Here is a 19,767-nt window from a genome sequence, read left to right on the forward strand (position 1 = left end):
GTAAACTGTACTTCACTTCGTACACATAGCACTAAGACGTGGTACACATCCTCAGGAACACTACAATCTGGACAGTTTATAGAGGTTGCTTTATTAATGGTGTATGCAAATCTATTTAATGGAATATGTCCAGAGCAAAGTCTTACTGCTAAAATAAATCCTGTTGACCCATCTTGCAGATTTCCTTGCAGTGACCCTGTAGTATCCATTGAATACTACATGCAGGGTTTTGACTTAATTGTTTTATAACATAAAGGTAAAGTCTTTAGACCTTTTATCAAAGTATTCTGCCCACAATTCTTTTATCCATATCTTTGAAGAATGGAGCAACATTGTTCTGTAAGCCGTCTTAGCAAGCCTGTTAGGCATACTCATCAAAATATGCCAAGTTGTGGATTTCAACAAAAATATGAAAATTTACTTACCATCAGCAACAAATGCTTGTATTAATTCATTAAAAAATGTAAAACTTTGGGATCCACCATGTTGCAGTATTTCTACTAGCTGCACTGCAAAATCTTGCCCCTCAAAGAGCATAGGCTGCTTTAAAGCTGTCACAGCATTTCGGAGAATTAGCTCCTTCATTTTATCCAATGCATCCTTTATGAACTGTGTATTACTTTGGCTGTAACTCTGAAGATTCTCCACAGCGCTAAATAAATACGAAAACACCTGTTTCTGTGTGACATGTTCCTTAAAAACTTTGGTTGTTTTGGGCAATACATTTTCTTCTACATCTTGTAAAAGTAGTCTTTCAAAAAGTGCCTGTTCTAACACTTCTAAATCAATATGAACTTTCGGACTGATAGCTTGTGATAGTTCTTCTAGATACACCAACTGTGTATCAGTTTGACCATCAACAGCATTGGAATTTATAGTGAAATGGAATACATTCTCAACTATATTGTTTATTGTCTGAACCTGTAGTTCCTCTTGGGTTTGCTTCGCATCTAATGACATAGGGCCACTGTTAAACTCTGTTTCATTCGTTGCCTTTAATCCCGACACTCCTAATAGACCCGCAAAAGGATTACTTGGGTCAGACATTTTAATTCAAACCTATGAATGAAAAACAAAATAACTGCACAAACTTGTATTTATTCACATTTTAAACAAGCAACTGTTAACGTGACAGTAAGATAATATTAAGAAATAAGAATAATTTAATTCGTCTTAGTAAAGACAAACAAGATTAGTAGTTTTTACAAAAACGCTGACTGTAATTTCGTTATCAGAAACTTGCTTGATAATAATTGACACTTGACAATGACATTGACAGAGACGCTAGCGTTTTTTATTTTTTTTTAACCGACTTCATTTAGGTCTTTAATTCAGGCAATACGATAGAATGAAATATTTTTAATTTCTGTAATTTTTATTTTATATGTATTGTATTATTAAATTTATGTAATACTAGTGTATTTTTTTCATAAATTCAAAGTGTACTAATAGAGTACAAATTAATGAAATATACTCTGTTGTTCATCTCAGTCACTTAGCTTCATTTATTGTCTGTTTCACTAACTCGCTGCAATACAGATGTTGACAAACTTTTATAAGAAATTTATTATATTGCACGAATAATTTGCAGAAATTTAAGATCATTAACTTCATAGTTTATTATCAAAAAGCTTTTAATTTATGACTCAGTATCAATACAAATACGGTGAAAGAAAGATACTACACTGACCGGATATTTAATGGTTTTTAACATGGCTGCAATGGAGGAACAACAGCGCCTGATGCGTTTGCTGACGTGTTGAAAATTGGAACTAAATTACTAAGAATTTTGCCTTTGTTGCGCTGCTGCTGTAGTCCTCGTCCGAACTTGAAATCAATAATTTGCGTATTCCAATTGTTACGCCGTCTTTATGCAGCAATGCTATGAAAGATTTCCTTTACATGGCGTATAGTAGTCGCACATAGTGATTTGTTCATTTAAATGTAAGATTGGTAACACTATTATGTATTTTGTTAGGCCATATAATCAAATGCGTGCCCCCTATATTTATATCGCAATAAGTGCTTCTGCTCAAATTGTCACACACGTGCAATTATGTCTTGCTACACATATTTTTCAACAAATTGATTCCTATTTCACGAACAATCAATTTTGATATGTTTAACAGTTTACATCGATTACTCGGCTAAAATTCTCAAAATGGCGGACGCCGTTTTTAAAATTTTAGTTCTTTTGTAAAGTACGTAATTTAATATATTAATGTATGAAAAATTTGTATAGTATTTGCATGACCTATTTTCATTGTCATTGTTAAATATTTCCTAACGATGACTTGATTTATTAACGATTGATAAATTTCAGTAGGTAGGTATCTAATCAGACTAATGGGGATTATGGTGGTGGTAATTATTATGCTTCTTTATTTTAACTTTCTAAATTATTGTCTTTATTGAGTTTCTTTTGTTAAATTTCATTGTTATTTTCGTAATGTCAAGCATTTCATTACCTACATTTTTAAGGAACTTAAATTTTCAAATGTAAAAAGTACCTATTTAACTTGGTAGGTTAGTCTTAAAAACGCGAGTCACTATACGCCAATGTTGTAAGTCTGTGTTTGTGTGAGTGAGCGTTGTACGCGTGACCTCGAAAAAGGAAGGACAAATATCTTGCTGTTCTAGAAGGTTGACGTCATTTAATATCGCGGCGAAGCGAGAGCGCAGCACACAACTAGCGAGACATTGTGAAATGTGAACGGCCACCCACTGCTTGCATATCTGTCCGTATCTAATAATTTACTTGAAAGTTGTGGCTATGCATAGTTAGTCAGTCTATTGACTCCTGCTATACATGTCGAATTCGAAACTGCGCATTATTCTTTAATTTGTGATATCTACTGGAAGAAATTATTCCAATGACAATCGACTCTATTGTTTCAACGATTATTAGGTATAGTATAGAGAATATCGACCGTATAATTGCTCTCGCTTGAAACACTATGTAGATCTGATTGTATAAAATTAAAAGATAACGTGAAACTAAATTAACATTAGTATTCACTATTCATACTTAAATATGTAAATATAGGGCGTCACGTCAGTCTTCTAAATGGCATACATGTATGTGTGAGTATAATTCACGAATGTGATTGTGACCAAAACACCAGTTTCATTGAAGTTTATTTACTTTGCCATAATAATTAATGTGTAATAGCGGCAAATATTTTTGAGAAAATACCATTTCTTTGTCATGTGCTATCAATTTAATCGTTAAATCTATTTTTAGTAATCACAAAAGGTATCGTAGATGTCTTCTACATTTAGTCGGGTTATATGAACATGGCGAACTGCGACGTTGCCAACTGAGTGACATGCGTCATAGCCATTGAATATTATGACGAATTTGCGAAATAACCCGCGATCAATATGTTAGTGACGAACTTGCAGAAATGCAAATATTGAATTATTTTATTGTAAAAACGATAAAACTTTATATCTACACCGATATTTAATTAGGTGCTTACTGAAAAAAATAATGCTTGTGAAAGTTAGCTCTAAACTTATCTAGGTTACGTACAGACTCATTTATAAAAAAAAAAATATTGAACGCCCTTCCTAATAATAAATTAAAATGAAAAAAAAAAATCAATAAAATCTTAATCGCAAGGGCAAAATGCGTAGGTAGGTATTAAAGATAAAATTATACTTTGCTCATGTACCTAGTTATAATGCTATGTAGGTATGTATTACCTACCTACATAATGATATAGGTCATGGTTCACTTCACTGTGTTTTTACGTCTCAAGTCTCAACTCCAAATTGTACAAAACTTAAAAACTAGGTATTTGATTTCGTAGGTTTGGTAGGAAGACATACACACGTAGGTACATAGAGATCGTTGAAGATTTATAAATTAATTGTCTGTTTCTTTACTTTTCGTAGCGATTTAAACAATGGTCATTCTCTATTTTTATTAACCAATTTCAATTTAGGAGGAAGTTTTTCATGTTTTTTCGTCATATGTATACTTAACTACGTTTTATATTGATTTTACGTATATTTTGATTTTTATATTTGAAAAGGTAGAATAGGTAGCTTTTCAAATTGGCCCCATAGAATGTTCACATAAATCGGTTATGAACTTGCGTATTTTTGTTTTCCAGTGAAAAGTAGATTAATTGTAGAACCTTCTATGTAGGTAGGTTAATGTATCTACCCTCCGCTTTCATCATCGTCTAATAAAAAAGTTGAAATTGTTGGTAGAGACTTCTTGGCAGTCAAGTGATTCTGAAACATACCATAATACGGAAAATATATTTTTTTTTACAACAAAAAGCGACTTCGTAAAACACAAAGATGAAATCGCTAGAGAAACTTAAACGGTTGCCTAAAATACAATTATGTACTACACCAAAAAGCGATAAATCATAATATTGTAACTATGTCCTATCTACTGATCGGTTTGAAGGCGGCCCCAAGCCAAATAGCCAAGTTTCATTTTGTTTTTCGCCAGTCTTCAAGTCGATCAGTAGATTGGGATCATTGAATATAATGTTAACTTTAACGCATTTTGATATTTTACATATTTGTGAAACCCGTTGATTTTTTTTAAAAGATTTTATTTTTCGACTTTAATCACCTTGTCCCATCATTATTTTACTGCTTTAACTAAAGCTTTAATTTCAATAATTTCCAAGTCACCTGTCATACCTTCTAGCTTTCTCATCAGATGTTGAAAAATCGGAAGGTAAGTTAATTGGGACCATTGTAATAACACTGTAAACAAAAGACCATACGCTCTTCGATAGAACGTATTTCAGTTAAGTATTTTGATTTATAAACCGATTTTTGTGAAAATTATATGGCACCGATTTGAAAGTATACCCTTTCAAACAAAAAAGAAGTACTAATTAAATTTAAATAATGGTTAATAAATTACTGAGGTATAAGGAAATATGAAATGCTCCTCCTTTTTTAAAGTCCGTGATAAAATATATCGAAGCGAGCGAAGTCGGTGCTTGGTGGCAAACAAATGAAATTTTGGCAGAAATAAGAGATCTTGCTTAAATTAACACGGAATTTTTTATCTAGTTGACACTATACTTTAATCGAACCCATCAGAGACACATACGGTACGACGCCGACGTTATCTTTAGCTTTTTAGTAACAGTAAAATGTACTATCATTTTGGTGTTTAATGAGGTCTGTTAAATATTTCATAAAACGTATTGTTCTGCTTCTTCCGATTAGGTAGATTTATTTAAAATCTAAATAATCTTCCAAAATATTAAAATTCATTAGAGTACCTATATGGTCAACAACGATTTACTGCACGGAATTAGATGAAACGCGATTTAAATGTTAAATTAGATCCCAAGCTATCGTAAAAATCCTATTTAAATTAGTAATAAACACATTTGTGGAATACCTACGTCACACATAACAATTACCAACGTTTACCTTAATTATTTTCATTGATACTTGTAGACGGCCCCATACATATTGGTATATAGATTTGTTGAATAATTAGAATTTAAGAATCATCAGTGCGCTGCATGGAAAAGGTATTAATATAAAAATAGGAAGCTAAGATAGCTTGTAGCAATCGTTTACAGTAAAACATAAATGCTTTTCAAAAATAAACTTATATATTACTAGCAGACGCTCCGTGGTTCCACCACGTAGTTTCTGTTCTCACGAGAATACGGGGATAAAATAGACACTCACCAATAAAGTGGTTTTCTAGTGGTTAAAGAATTTTAAAAATCGGTTCAGTAGCTTCAGAGTTAACGTTAACTTTAAGATAACTTTTCTAAAAGATTTTGTACAGGTCATTGATTAATTTTGTGATATCTCAATTTCAGTGATAATTTCAAAATGGCAGAACCAACTACTAATATAGAAGACTTGGAAGACGGTGAAATTGAAAGTGATGGTGAGGAATTCAATGAAGTTCAAAATGAAGAAAAAAGTGTAGAGGGAGCCCCTGTAGGAGACGAAGCGCTTGATAAAGAAGATACAGAGGTTGAAAATGTTTACTTTTCAAAATCAGGTAAGAAAAAGAAATCTAAATCACATAAAAGCGAACAAAAGCTTAAAGACAAAAATAAAAAAAGTCGTAAGTTCGTCAATTCAACAGATGAAGATTTCGCTGGTAGTGTTGAAAAAGCTATACGAAAAGCTTTAAACAAAACAGATGTTAATGAAGCGCAAAATGATGAAGATTTCGAGGAGCGACGTAAACATAAGAAAAGAAAGAAATATGATGGAAAGGAAGGACAAAGTAAAAAACGCAAAAAGCAAGATTATTCGGATGAAATGGATGAAAGTGAAATGATGTGCGTTAGGGGAGCATCACCTGTACAGAGGCAATCTCCACAAGAAATGTATCAGGATGAAGATAAGGATTCTTACGAATCTGACAGCAGTCATGATTCAAGAGGACATTCGACGCATCGACAACGACACAGACCTCAGCGTGATAGAAATAAAAATAAAAACGAAAGAAGACGTGGTAATCACCCAATGCAAGATCCTGACGGCGTTTGTTTATATTTTATGCAAGGGAAATGTCATAAAGGTGATGACTGTATTTATTCGCATGATGCCCAGCCTCCACGAAAAATGGAATTGTGTAAATTCTATCTTATGGACTGCTGTGCGAAAAGAGATAAATGTTTATATATGCACGCTGATTTTCCGTGTAAATACTACCATACTGGGCTTCCTTGTATTTATAAAGAGGAATGCAAATTCGCACATGGTAAACCTTTAAATGAGGGCCTAAAAAATATTTTACTAAAGCATATAGAATCTGCTCCTAAAGAGATTTTAGGTGATTTCCCTAGATTAAATAGAGAAGGAGCAATGAAAATGATTCAAACCACACAATCTAAACTAATACAGCAATTTTCTGAAAACACGGATGGACAAACGAGGAATATACCTTCACTTTTCGATTTTAACATACCAAACCCATCAAATAATTTTGATTCAGTTCAAAGTAATCAGTTTCATAGCGACCGACAAAATAAAGTTTCGCCGAAAGTGCGCCAATCACGATGGCAAAATGATGATCAAAGTTCAAACTTATCTCCTAATAGTAACGTAGGCACCAGTAATGTTTTATGTATCAAAAATTTAAACGGTGTTTTAACTCCAAGACAAATTTCGGATCTTTCTAAAATGGGTATTGAAAATCTTGATCAATTAGGTCAATTGACAGTTTTACAGTTAAACAGTATTGGGATATCATTAAAACAAATAACCGAAATTCAATTGAATACAATGAGCATACAAAAATTCGGTTTAATTAATAGTGTAGATCAACAGGCTCAATATCTAGGATCTAACACTGCGAAAGATTTAGATTTACGAGTTCCACCAGCAGCACCAAGTAATAGTTTGGCAATGTCATCAGAACTACCTGAACAAGATATCGACATGCGTTTTCTGCCAAATATAGCTGTTGGTATAAATGATGATTCTTCTACGAGTAAGCCCTTGAAAAGGGATGCAAGTAGTAAGGATATGATTGATATCGATCAATATACAAAAGATGCGCTCAAATTTGCATCAAAAGATAAAGAAAATATTGATATTTCAAACGAAGGCTTAGACAATGAAAAAGGGAATAACCTAAATGAAGTTAAAGATGTTGATCACCGAGTGCTCCCATTCGCAGACTCAAATTCTACTTGTCGTCAACCTGATATAGAAGAACATTTACTACACAATGAAGGCGATACTGATATACGTTTCTTGCAGCCAGAACCAATTTTCAAAAATGCAGAAAAAAGACATCGTCGCTCTACTACTGATGATGATGAAGATAATAATTTATTAATAGATGAAAAATGGTATTCCAGCGATGAAGAGAAGGGAAATAAAAAGAAGATCTCTAGTCCTTTGCCACAGAAAGCTTTATTGATGTCTCCACCTGCACCTCATGCCATAGAACCATCAGCAGTTTTAAGTAAACTTGGTGATCTTTCCAAAATTGATATAAGTGAAGAAGTCACAAAATTGTTGAATACGATGAAAAATAATTTACAAGATAACAAATCGAACACTGGAGAGCAAATAGAGCATAATATATCGCGAGATCCTCGATCCAGAAGATCTCCAGTTCGTACCAGTGAAAAGATAATGAAATCGCCCCCTAACAAAAAACCACGTGTATCAATTTATGAATGTGTAGATGGTGAACCAACTGACGGACGTAGAAGGACTGATGTAGATTTACGACTAACAGATTATACGCCAAGCTTTGGGGATACGGATTTGAGGCAAAACACAAGCGGTGATATCGATTTGCGGTTAGCTTTACCTTTCAAAGCAATGTCTAATTACACACCAGCGTCTGAAATTAATGGTTCTATTAATAGTCACCCCCCAATTCAATACAAATTAAGTTTAGTACATATTCCACGACCGGATTACACTGATATCAGAAATAGCACAGCGAAATCACAAGCTTTGACAGATCCTAGATTAAGAAAGGTTTTTAGGCTTTCGGTTGAGGAATCTAACAGTGATAGTGAAAAGCCTACTAAACCAGTAAATTCGGGTCCACGAATTGACCCTCGTAGGAAACCAAAAGATGTAGTAGGTCAAATTGATCCTCCCCATCAAGAACAGAAAAGTAATTCTTTAGATATACAAATCATTTTGCAAAATTCTAGTTGGTACAAAGATTTAAGCTCTACACACAAAATTTTTGTTAATCAAAACTTAGCACCCATAACTCAAATGATAAAACAGTTTCAACAAGATCAGACGCCTGGTAAAAAACTTGATGTTACACCAATTCAAAATAATAACATATTATGTAGTATTTTTAATAATTTAGGAATTACGCTGGGAGAAAATGGAGAGTTTTCGTATTTACCAAAACCCAAAGAGGCTTTATTAAAAACACCTCCTAATTTCAATCAGAATGCAAATCCGTTTGCTGTCAATAACAATATGCAGGGAGGTCCGGGCTCAATGGATAATATGAATATGATGAACATGCAACCTATGGGTCATCATGGGAATCAAATGAATCATTTACGTGGTTTTAATCAGGGGATACCCGATCCAAGAGGTGGCCCTACTCCGGGTCTTTTAGGTATTGCACCGAACATGCCTCATAATTTTAATAACAGTAACAAATTTGGAGGTCCCACAAATTTTGGGAATATGGGATTTAACGGTCCTCAAGGTGATTTTAATTATAATATGGAAGGTGATCAAAACTTTCAGAGATATCCTAATAGAGGTGGACACCGCGGTCGCGGGAATGACCGGTGGAACCGCGGAGGCTCTGGGAGGGGTCACAGAGATCGAAAAAATTTCAATGACCGTGGTAATTGGAAAAATGATAGGAATTAACTGTTGCATATAGGTAAATTTTAATTATAGTTACAAAAAAACCCTTCCAAATACCACAAGGAGTAATTGAGGTGATAATTTTTAGTATCAGGCTTATGAAGATAATTTTTTTATAATTTATTTTAACCCGATAGATTAAGACATTATTTACAAGGTCATAAATATAGTGTAAATATCTGTGTAGTGTGGACGTAAATCCTTTCGTTATATAAAAAAGCAACAAATGGATTGCTATAAAGTTCATTGTATCAAGTACTCATTATACGAGCCAAATGTTTTAAGACTGAGTGCAGGTTTATAATGGAGTTTTTGTGTTTATATGTAGGTATTATCGTGATCAAATTATCATGAATTTTGTGATTACTAATCAATAATGTAATTAATGCAATATTTAGTTATAAATGCAGACACTAATTGTTACTTAGTGATTGCATATAACTCATTAAATATTTTAAGATATTATAATTCAGTTTTATAAAGCTAGAAGCAGTAAGTGTAGATTTGTCGTTATCTTTAGAGAAGTCAAGTAAAGTCGCAAGCAATAATACAATTCGTAACATTAATAGATAATCTTTTGTTGTATAGAAAAAATAGACTTCCTTTTTTTAATGTAATTTAGGTGAAAGTTGTATTCATTCAAGCCTATTCGATTTAAAAATAAATATATCTTTAATAAATAAACTGTCTTAATTTTACAACTTTTCACACCTCTATTTTCCAGTTACAGCAGCAAGTGATCTATTTTTCATATAAAGGAAAGAATAATATGTACCTTAACCATGTTACAGGCGAAAAAATGAATGAATGTTTTTCAGCTTGTATGTTAAAACTATAAAAATAGGTAAGTATTACATGCCGGTAAGAATTATTTAGTTACTGTAATAAAACTTGATTAATTAGATTACATTGACTTTATTGTCTGTAATATGGATGTGACGTAATTAGAAAAGTCGATTTTTAGTCGATTCCCTCCAGTTTTTAAATTAACAGCTACTTGTGATACTTTCGAAAACGTGGGAGCTGCAAAAAATAAAAATAACTATAATTGTTTATAATAACTTCAGTAAAAACATTAATTGTTACTAGTATAAATTGATAGATTGTCTTATTTTAGAATATGTTTCGCGATTTCTAATTTTTTTTGTATAGAAAATTTACGTGATTTCTTTTATAATTCATAAATAACATAATGATATTTCTTATCAGGTAAAAATATTATATCAGATTCCTACATAATATGCTTGTTTAAATTCTTAATATGATCTGCGGCCTTATTATGTATCTCAGTGTACCATTCAAACAATGAGTTACTACTTCATTTTCATCGTATTTTTGTTTTTGTTATAATTTAACATAGTTATTTCACCGAAATAACATTGACTGCGCCATTTCACATAAAGTGGCAGTGAGTTTTTGTTTTTGTGATCATCTAACATGATTATTTTAACGAAATTACGTAAATACCGGTTTTTCGTTAAAATAAATTTACTATTTGCTACTACCACTACTATACTAATGCGCATTGTACGTAAAATGACGATAACTATGTCATTTCGTTGAAAAAACAATGTTAGATGATTGAAAATACGATGAAAAACGATGTAGTGACTGATTGTTTGAATGGTACACCGAGTTACATAATAACCCTGCTGATCTGTTTACGAATAAAATTGATTATTCCAAAACATTATAAAGCACAACTTAATTTTAAGCAGAGAAATCATATAATGAACCTGGCTTTCCAACGCGAAAATGCAGCCAGTATTCTTTCCACCATTTCACGTGGGCATGATTTGTGTAGTTATTAGTATAAGTTATTTTAGGTTCCCTATTATATTCTTTCTCAATGAAAAAAGTCATATTATAATTAAATATTAATTAAACCGTCAATCATGCTTCACCTGCATCTAAAATAACACAATCTTATTAAAATGCAAATATAGGTAGGTACATACACAGACTTAAAGAGTCTAAGGTATCTTGATCATCTTCGCAGTTGTAAAATACCACGCATTGCTTGGCAGACAGTTTCGCTTGGCTCACAAAGTAATTATACAGTAGTTCCATTTCCCTCGCAGCTACATTGATAGTGTTAGGTGAACACACTAATATGACTCCTTGGACGCCGAGACGAAGGGATGGCCAACACGACTCGAACCTGATAAATAAATTGACAGTTTGACACTGTTCTACGGAACCCTATGAACTATATTCTTAAAATATTACATAACTAGAATCCACGCCACGAAACAAGTCCCGGAGACGCGGCGCTAATGTCTAATGGCACTTATTTTCATTTGTCTGTCTTAATGTTATTTGTGTAAGGCGCTGTTAATTTTAGATCCTCCCGAATGGGCCTCTAAGCCGAGCTCCGAGTCTTATAGGAGACGCCCTTAGAGAGTCGTTCCGTCCTTTATCTATATTTAAGCCTTCGGGTCTCATCAGGCGATGCTTCTGCGCTCGCCCAAACCCCCCGGTGACGCCGCAGTGGTCCCACATAGAGCCATCGTCACTTACTCAACACGAAAAAAATAATAATAATTTTAGTTCAGGTTTTAGCCGCGGGTCTTGTCGTGGCGCGGAGAATAGCGACCGCAACATCGTCCGCGTGAAATTCAGCTTTTACAAATTCTTCGGGAACCATGGTGTTTCCGGGATAAAATAAAAACTTTAATTTTATTTATAACTAGCAGACGCCGCGTGGTTCCCGTTCCCGTAGGAATATGAGGATAAAATATGGCCTAAAGCACACGTAAATAGTGTAGCTTCCCAACAGTGAAAGAATTTTTCAAATATTAGTAGTTTCACAGCATATTCAATGTAAACAATCATATCTTTCCTCTTTATAATCTAATATATAAAATTCTCGTGTCGCGGTGTTCGAACTTGAACTCCTCCGAAACGGCTCGACCGATTTTTGTGATCCTTAGCGTGATTGTCGGCTAGGGTGGAGAATCTGCCAACATCTATTTTTCATCCCCCTAAATGTTAAGGGTAGTCCACCCCTAAATTTTTTTTTTTATTTTTTAGGCAAAATTTTTTGTTTTTATTTTTTTATGACACAGCATACAAAAATACATACATCCCTAAATTTTCACCCCTCTACGATCAACCCTTATATTTTATTTGTTAATTAAAAACTATAATTTTTTTTGGTAATTTTTTTTTTTATTTTTTGATGACTTACAATAAAAAATCTCATAATACTTTCAATTTTTCACCCCTCTACGATCAACCCCTATTTTTTATTTGTTAATTATAAACTTTAATTTTTTGGCAAAAACCCTAAAATAGCCCTTTTCTTTTTCCCATACAAATGATTTGTAACTAAAACGTAGTCAATTTGAGCTTTATTGTTATTGTATAAAGTTCATATTAATAATAATTAGAAAACGGGGTAGGGGTAGGGTAGTGGTAGGGTAGGGGTAGGGTAAGGTAGGGGTAGGGTAGGGGTAGGGTAGGGTAGGGTTGGGGTAGGGTAGGGTAGGGGTAGGGTAGGGGTAGGGGTAGGGTAGGGGTAGGGTAGGGGTAGGGTAGGGGTAGGGTAGGGGCAGGGTAGGGGTAGGGTAGGGGTAGGGTAGGGTAGGGTAGGGGTAGGGTAGGGGTAGGGTAGCGGTAGTTGAAAGTTTACATCGAGTTTTACGCGGACGAAGTCGCGGGCATCCGCTAGTATTAGTATAAAACTAGCTGACCAAACTTAGTTTTGCCTTATAAAAAATTTGGGGTGGACCACCCACTTTTAGGGGTACGAAAAATATATTTTGGCCGATTCTCAGATCTACCAGATATGCATACAAAATGTCATAAAAATCGTCTAGCTGTTTCGGAGGAGTGGTAACAAACAATAATTGAATGTGAATTTAATATACGTAATAGATGATTGATGATATCACCACTTGCAAGGATCATCATGATAGCTCATATTTAGTAGGTGATGTTTTTTTTGAATGGTTATGGATTACTTACTTATGGTCACCACTGCAGTCCCACATTTCGATGTCAACTTTAACTTGTTTATCATTGACGTTTAAATGCGAGAGCTCAAACTCAACAATCCTTACACCTTGCGTTGGTCTGGCTACACTTATTTCTTCTATGCTTGTGGATTCTGATAGGAAATTGGATATAGTAGTCTTTCCACTCTGAAACATAATGTAAGTTATAACTGGCTTCAGTGAACGATTACGTATAATGGCGTAACTTCATATACTATTTGAGGCACGTGGCGAATTCATTATAAACTTTTAAATACATTATAAACTTTTCATGTTAGATTCATCATCACCATCATCATCATCATTAACAGCCGATGGGCGTCTACAGCCGGCATCTTGCATGGATTTCCAAACAAAATGGTCCAGAGCCGCCAGCATCCAGCCTGCAACCCTGCAACCCGCTTGATGTCTTCGGTCCACCTAGTGGAGGGGTCGATCAACACTACGCTTTCCGTCACCTTTGGATCCCAACGTCCATCGGTTCTTATCTCTCAACTATGTGCCCTGCCAATTGTCACTTCAGCTTCGCGACGCGCTGAACTATGTCATGAGCCTTTTTATATGTGCCATAGATAGTTAGAAACCAGGTCTCGGATCCGTAAGTGTTCATTTACAAGCCAACGGCAGTCGACTGCAGTCGGTAGAGTTGGCGCTCGTGTAAATGAACCCTAAGTAAACACTGGTAACGCACTTTTCGAAACCCTTACGTATTAAAGCACTGAGGATTTTCGGATGACTTATGCTTAACTTCTCAATCGGTGGCGGCATGGCTGGCAAAATGCCACGGGCCTTAAATTTAGGGATCTCATCAAACTGGATGAGTCGTATACCAACAGATAAATTCCTAGATGTCTAGGTTAATAAGTAGATAGGATACTTTACTTCAGATGGTCCAATTATTAATATTTTTAACTTGTTAAGATGCATGATACTGCTTGTAAGTATCCAAAGATGCACTTGAGAAAGATTTTTGGATTTATTGATGGGAAATAACTGACAAAGAGTGTGACAAAGATCTTTGTTTTGTTTACATTATTATCCTAGCAACTGTGTTATTGATTGAATGCTGGTGTTGCAATAGATAAATACTTGGGTAGATAAATATTGTGAGGAGGTTCCTCACTCTGGAGCCCTGACCACCGGTAGCTTGGGACACTCAAAACCCCCGCAACGGGTGGGCTGGATTGTTATCTTCCCGCTAGTATGTAATTAGTAGGTCGCACTAATTAAGGAAGATTCCTATTGATTTCACATTTTCACCCTGTTTTTAGTTTTCTTCAATTTTAATTATTAACTGTTTCTATAAAGACCAAATTAATCTATACTAATATTATAAAGAGGAAATATTTGATTGTTTGTTTGTATGTTTTGTATAAGCTCTGGAACTACAGAACCGATTTGAAAAATTCTTTCACTGTTGGGAAGCTACACTATTCCCGAGTGCTATACGCTATATTTTATCCTGTATTCCTACGGGAACTGGAACCACGCGGGTGATATAGTTTCGTGTTTTATCAGTTATGCATAAACACAAGTGCTGCCATCTGTTGAGCAACGAAAGCACTAAGTTTAATGCATTGTCTTGTGAACTCAGTACCTGCTCTTGTAGTTTCGAGTTTTTGTAGAAAATTATATAAATGTACGTCGAAAAGGTACTGTGAATATACAGCGTAGTTTCAAGATTATCCCACAGAGGTCGCCTTTTATTGCGAGTGCCAACAGCGACATCTTGTATTAGTTTGTTTACTTATTGTTGAATTACTTTAAATGTGGCTGGTGGATTTAAATGCCGTAATTTATAATGCATGAATGCATGTCAAAAAATTAATCACATCTGTCCCAAAAAAATTACACTGTCACGTTGGTGCAGTGATTGTGGGGCTACGGATCGTAAGGCCTAGGTTCGAGTCCTGATGGGCAGATTGAATCGCGGGCACTAGTTCTCTTTATTATTCTTATTGTAAAAGCGAACTTAACAGTTATACCTATCGCTGGCGAAGAATGGAATTTGACGAATTCAAGCCGTCCCAAAGAAAATTAAATTCATACTGCTTGATGCAAACTCAGGTTTATCATACATTTATACAATAATGAATATAATGTTGTATGGATTTTTAAAAGGTAACCCGGCTGGAATCGGCCTGTATGGGCTCTTCGCCGCTGATACTCATGTAAACATGTACTAGGCTTAAATCTGCAGTTTCATTAAAATCGGATAATGAGGAGGTTGGTAAAGCTTTCTAGGCGTAATCGCAGGCGTTTGCTAGTATAAGCACTATCTGATAACATACCATAGATACATCAAACCACGGATACCTAAAGAGGATTACTTTAGTAGGTGGTCTGTACTTACATCAAACCTTACCTAAAAAAAATATAGGTAGATACCTACTAGATACCTACATAAAAATAGTTTATCTAGGTGGCCGTGGGTATGTATTTTACTCATAGAATTTTACTGTAAACCGCCGTTTTTATAAGCTGTTTGGATGAAAATAAAAAATGTTAAGAGGCAAGTGTAGGTAACTGTAGTTTTTGTAACTGTCGTTTGTGGTATCTACTGTTATTCAAAAGTATAATATTTTTCACATGCAGTGAGTCTGACGGATTACTAAAATAAGATAGTTAGGCTATATTTTATCCCTGTATTCTCACAGGAACGGAAACTTCGCGGGTAGTAGTTTATTAAGATAAAGTAAAGAGTGCAAATCTCAGGGTCGAGTAGGTGTCAAATAGTGGAATTCATAGACTTCTTTTTTTTTAAATTTTTTTTCTTTATTTTTAGAGTTTACTCCAACTTTATAATATATAATCGATCATCGATTTTTCATATATAGCCCCCAGTATGAAAAAATATGGGCAGTAAAATTCGATGAACCTGAGCAGGCTACTCTATCCCGGAAAAACCATGGCTTACGCGAGATTTGTGAAACTGAATTTACGCGGGCGTCCGCTAGTTTTTACCAAATTATTATCGATCGCAAAACTCTCCACTGTCTTATCTAAAACCAAAAGCAAATCTGCTACATATATGTACATTTCTACATACACATCTACATTGTGCACGTTATGTTAAATTTATACGGGAGCATTACAACCAGTTTCAAATTGCAACCTCTGCATCGCAAATGTCATCAACCTAACTCTGAGAAACATGTAAATAAGCCCATATACAAGTGAAGCAAATGTAAAGCTCATTTGTATTCACTAAACTTATTCATCTGTCATCATCACTACTTGACACGAAGCTCATTACAACATATTTTGCCCCCAACGACGCTGCCGAGTTGAGGGTATTTTTAACTTTGCTTTATTATGATTTTTTAGGGTTCCATAGCCAAAGGATAAAACAGGACTCTTATTGTATCTCATGATCATGAACCGTGATAGTTAGACAGTTAGTTCAAATTGTCATAGATTAGGTACCTATTAATTTTTATTGCCGCTTTAACAAAAGATAGTAAAAAACAGAATAAAATGAATATTTAAGGGGGTTCCTATACCTCCCAACTCTCAACAAACGTGATTTTTTTGCAGTTTTTATGGGTAAATGGAACTCTTCGTGCCCAAGTCTTAATTGCACTTGGCTGTTGTTTTATAGCATATCGTAGCTTAACAAAAACAGGGCATTAAAATTAAGTAGAGATCTAGGAACAATAAACGTCTGATTTCATCTGGTTTAATAAAGGGTTTACATAGGAAGTAAATGTTGAGCCATAAAAGGACGTTCATATAACTGTACCCAGACAGGTCTAGAACTGGATAGTGGATACCTATATTGCTAACCGTTTGTGGTTCTATCTATCGACTTGTAATGTAACTCTGAGAGCAAGGCAGTATTTTATGGCATTTTAAGTCCAGTCGTGACTATTATTTTATTTCCTACTCGTAACTATCTACTCGTATTATAATGAGTAGGGACCCAATTTATCAAACTTTTTTCTAAGTAGGATAGGCTTGCTTGACTACAATCATGCGTTATGAAAAGCAATATGAGATCTAAGATAAAGCGCGCTTGCTTAAAAGATTAACTCTTGCCTTGAAGGTGCTCAAATTATACGTGTCAGGAAACACAGATGCCGGAAGGTTCCACATCTTAGCAGTTCTTCTGCTTAGGATGCATAGTAATTATTAATTTCCTTCTTTCTGTTTCTAATAATGAGGAACAGACCTTGTGAGTACCTACTTGAAACCGTGAAAAGATGAGATCCGGTGCAACTGGAAAAACATTTTCATCTCTGCAAACCTTGTGGACATTCGCAGCTGATATGGAGTCAAGGACATTTGATCAAGTGTTTTAAATAACCCTTTTTAACTTAACGGTTTTCTGGTGAAATTAAATCCTATAGACCCTGGCTTCAATCCCAACATGCTGCAAAATTTTCTAGTACGCGTATATACTCGTAGATACATAGCAGGAGTTAGTCATTTTCAAAAAAAGTGGCAATTGTTTCATGTAAAATACCGAAGTGTGATTTGGTTTCGCTCAACGAACAACGATAATATTAATTAGGTAGAAACTGATTAATAAATAGTTATAATTAGGTAGAAAACATTACTGAGAAATGACGTGACATTGAACTCTGAAGTCATAAACTATGAAAGAACCGAACATTGCTCTAAATAAAAGATACTGGGACAAAATTAACTTCTCGTTGGGAAAGTGGCTAGTATTATTAATTTGTGTCGTATTGTTTTTCAAGCTAATAATAGATATGAAGCGTTTGATCCTTTAACAAAAACATTTTCGCATTACAACCATACACGCGTGGGCGGCCGGGAAGTGGATGGGTCCTGACGCGTGCACAGAGAATTAATAAGAGAGCGTTTAGCTTTTGTTTCACTAAGGGCTTATCTACATGCAGTTAATTCAGAAGTGGGAGCTTCTTTAACTTTAATAACATAACTGTTTTATTAAAAGTATAAAGAAGCCATGATAGCCCAGTGGATACGACCTCTGCCGCTGATTCCAGAGGGTGTGGCATGTCCGAGGCATGCACCTCCAACATTTCAGTAGTGAGCATTTTAAGAAATTAAATATCACGTGTCTCAAACGGTGAAGGAAAACATCGTGAGGAAATCTGCACACCAGAGAATTTTATTAATTCTCTGCGTGTGTGAAGTTTGCCAATCCGCATTGGGCCAGCGTGGTGGACTATTGGCTTAACCCCTCTCATTCTGAAAGGAAACTCGAGCTCAGCAGTGAGCCGAATATGGGTTGATAATGATGATGATGATGACATCATATTAAAATCTATTAGGTATATATTATTAATTTATTCACCTGGTAGATATACATGGTAAGATATAGCAATGGTAATGGCTTACTATTTTATTATATATCTTAAATGTAATATACTTACTTTCTCGGTGAATGTTTAATAAAAGGATATTCTTGTTTGTTATGGCTATTGGAAAGGCAGCCCACTATCTGTCCTATAAATCAAGCAAGCATCCGGGTTCGTCGTGCTATCCAGCTTGTACTTAAAGTTATACCATATAGGTATAACCTAGGTGTCCTAACGCTGTTCCTAGGTCATCGACCGGCTCCAGCCTCGGAGGCTAGATTCGCAGGATACGATAAACTTCAATAGTGCATTCGTTGCATACAATAAACTACCAAGTCACAAGTTATTAGATGACAGGAAATTTAATATTGAAATTTAAATCCGTGTTATACTTATAATAATTATTAAATAAAAATAGAACAACATGCGATAAAGGGTGTCTTTGACGTAAAATAGAATAAACTATACCATTTTATTGACTATACCATTATGTTAATTTATTAATTAACAACTATTTATAGTTGCCTTACTAATGCTAGCCACAAACGGTCAATTATTCTCACGTTTCTGAAAAGCATACGGCAGTACCCACGCGGCATGCTATACAAGTCATGTACGTAGTGACCAACACACGATCAATTATAGTCGTGGGTGCTACAGAAACGTGAGAATAATTGACCGTTTGATGGCTGACATTATTCTGTGGATTAACCTTGACATATACTCATACGTGGGAAAATTTACCTATTTTTTGAGCACGAGATGCTATTTCATTTCGTTTTTTATCAAAGTCTCGACTGCATAATAAGGTGCTCAGTTCAAGTATAGTTCTAGCAACTTAAATGTAAACATATGTAAGTTCTGCTTACATGTACTAAGCTAATATTAAGATCTTGTTTCTCCTCCGTGCAGTGGCAGTTACGACACTAACATTTACAGCACGTACCGACATCGTTACAAGAAATAAAATAAACTCCAATGGCACCACACCACTGAGGGCTAATAAACCTACTGTCGATTTATTATAGAAATAAAACACAATATTCTTTGCAGCTTTAAATATGTAGGTAGTTTTATATTTTTATGGTGTTATAGAAATTTATTATTTAAGACTAAATATAAAATCTACTACGGTAGTAACTAGTAACACG

At 34.7% G+C, this 19,767-nt stretch overlaps 3 protein-coding genes across 5 annotated transcripts in view; 1 reads left to right on the top strand and 2 right to left on the bottom strand.

The window, feature by feature from the left end:
* Nucleotides 1–1,256, bottom strand: part of LOC112045297 (ubiquitin conjugation factor E4 A) — a 30,737-nt gene extending 29,481 nt beyond the window's left edge. The window contains exon 1 of the mRNA XM_024081423.2: nt 426–1,256. Coding sequence (XP_023937191.2) covers nt 426–1,047 — 622 coding nt within the window. The 5' untranslated portion in view covers nt 1,048–1,256. The remainder of the gene's footprint in view (nt 1–425) is intronic.
* Nucleotides 1,257–2,624: 1,368 nt separating this feature from the next.
* On the top strand, nt 2,625–10,014 carry LOC112045304 (protein suppressor of sable). 3 transcript variants are annotated; one of them, XM_024081465.2, is made up of 2 exons: nt 2,625–2,643; nt 5,823–10,014. In XM_024081465.2, the coding sequence occupies exon 2, from the start codon at nt 5,836–5,838 to the stop codon at nt 9,331–9,333; it is 3,498 nt and encodes a 1,165-aa protein (XP_023937233.2). In that variant the 5' UTR covers nt 2,625–2,643; nt 5,823–5,835; the 3' UTR covers nt 9,334–10,014. The 3 variants fall into 3 exon arrangements, with proteins under 3 accessions (XP_023937233.2, XP_023937201.2, XP_023937210.2); XM_024081433.2 differs by lacking the exon at nt 2,625–2,643 and adding an exon at nt 2,669–2,908; XM_024081442.2 differs by lacking the exon at nt 2,625–2,643 and adding an exon at nt 2,964–3,084.
* A 91-nt stretch (nt 10,015–10,105) lies between these two features.
* On the bottom strand, nt 10,106–14,340 carry LOC112045336 (intraflagellar transport protein 22 homolog). The gene is made up of 4 exons (XM_024081493.2): nt 14,211–14,340; nt 13,300–13,475; nt 11,289–11,491; nt 10,106–10,353 (listed from the first exon to the last, which is right to left on the bottom strand). The coding sequence occupies exons 1-4, from the start codon at nt 14,253–14,255 to the stop codon at nt 10,235–10,237; spliced, it is 543 nt and encodes a 180-aa protein (XP_023937261.2). The 5' UTR covers nt 14,256–14,340; the 3' UTR covers nt 10,106–10,234.
* Between the last annotated feature and the right edge of the window lie 5,427 nt (nt 14,341–19,767).

The sequence above is a fragment of the Bicyclus anynana genome, chromosome 14, assembly GCF_947172395.1.
Source record: "Bicyclus anynana chromosome 14, ilBicAnyn1.1, whole genome shotgun sequence".
NCBI lineage: Eukaryota > Metazoa > Arthropoda > Insecta > Lepidoptera > Nymphalidae > Bicyclus > Bicyclus anynana.

Coding starts and splice junctions, on each gene's coding strand:
- LOC112045336 (XM_024081493.2), bottom strand. CDS start 14,255: ATGCATCTTAACAAGTTAAAAATATTAATAATTGGACCATCTGAA. Junction 11,492..13,299: donor GACTGCAGTGGTGACCATAA/GTAAGTAATCCA, acceptor TTTATTTATCAG/GTTCGAGTCGTGTTGGCCAT. Junction 10,354..11,288: donor CTTAGACTCTTTAAGTCTGT/GTATGTACCTAC, acceptor TATTTTTTGCAG/CTCCCACGTTTTCGAAAGTA.
- LOC112045304 (XM_024081433.2), top strand. CDS start 2,874: ATGACAATCGACTCTATTGTTTCAACGATTATTAG. Junction 2,909..5,822: donor ATTGTTTCAACGATTATTAG/GTATAGTATAGA, acceptor TCTCAATTTCAG/TGATAATTTCAAAATGGCAG.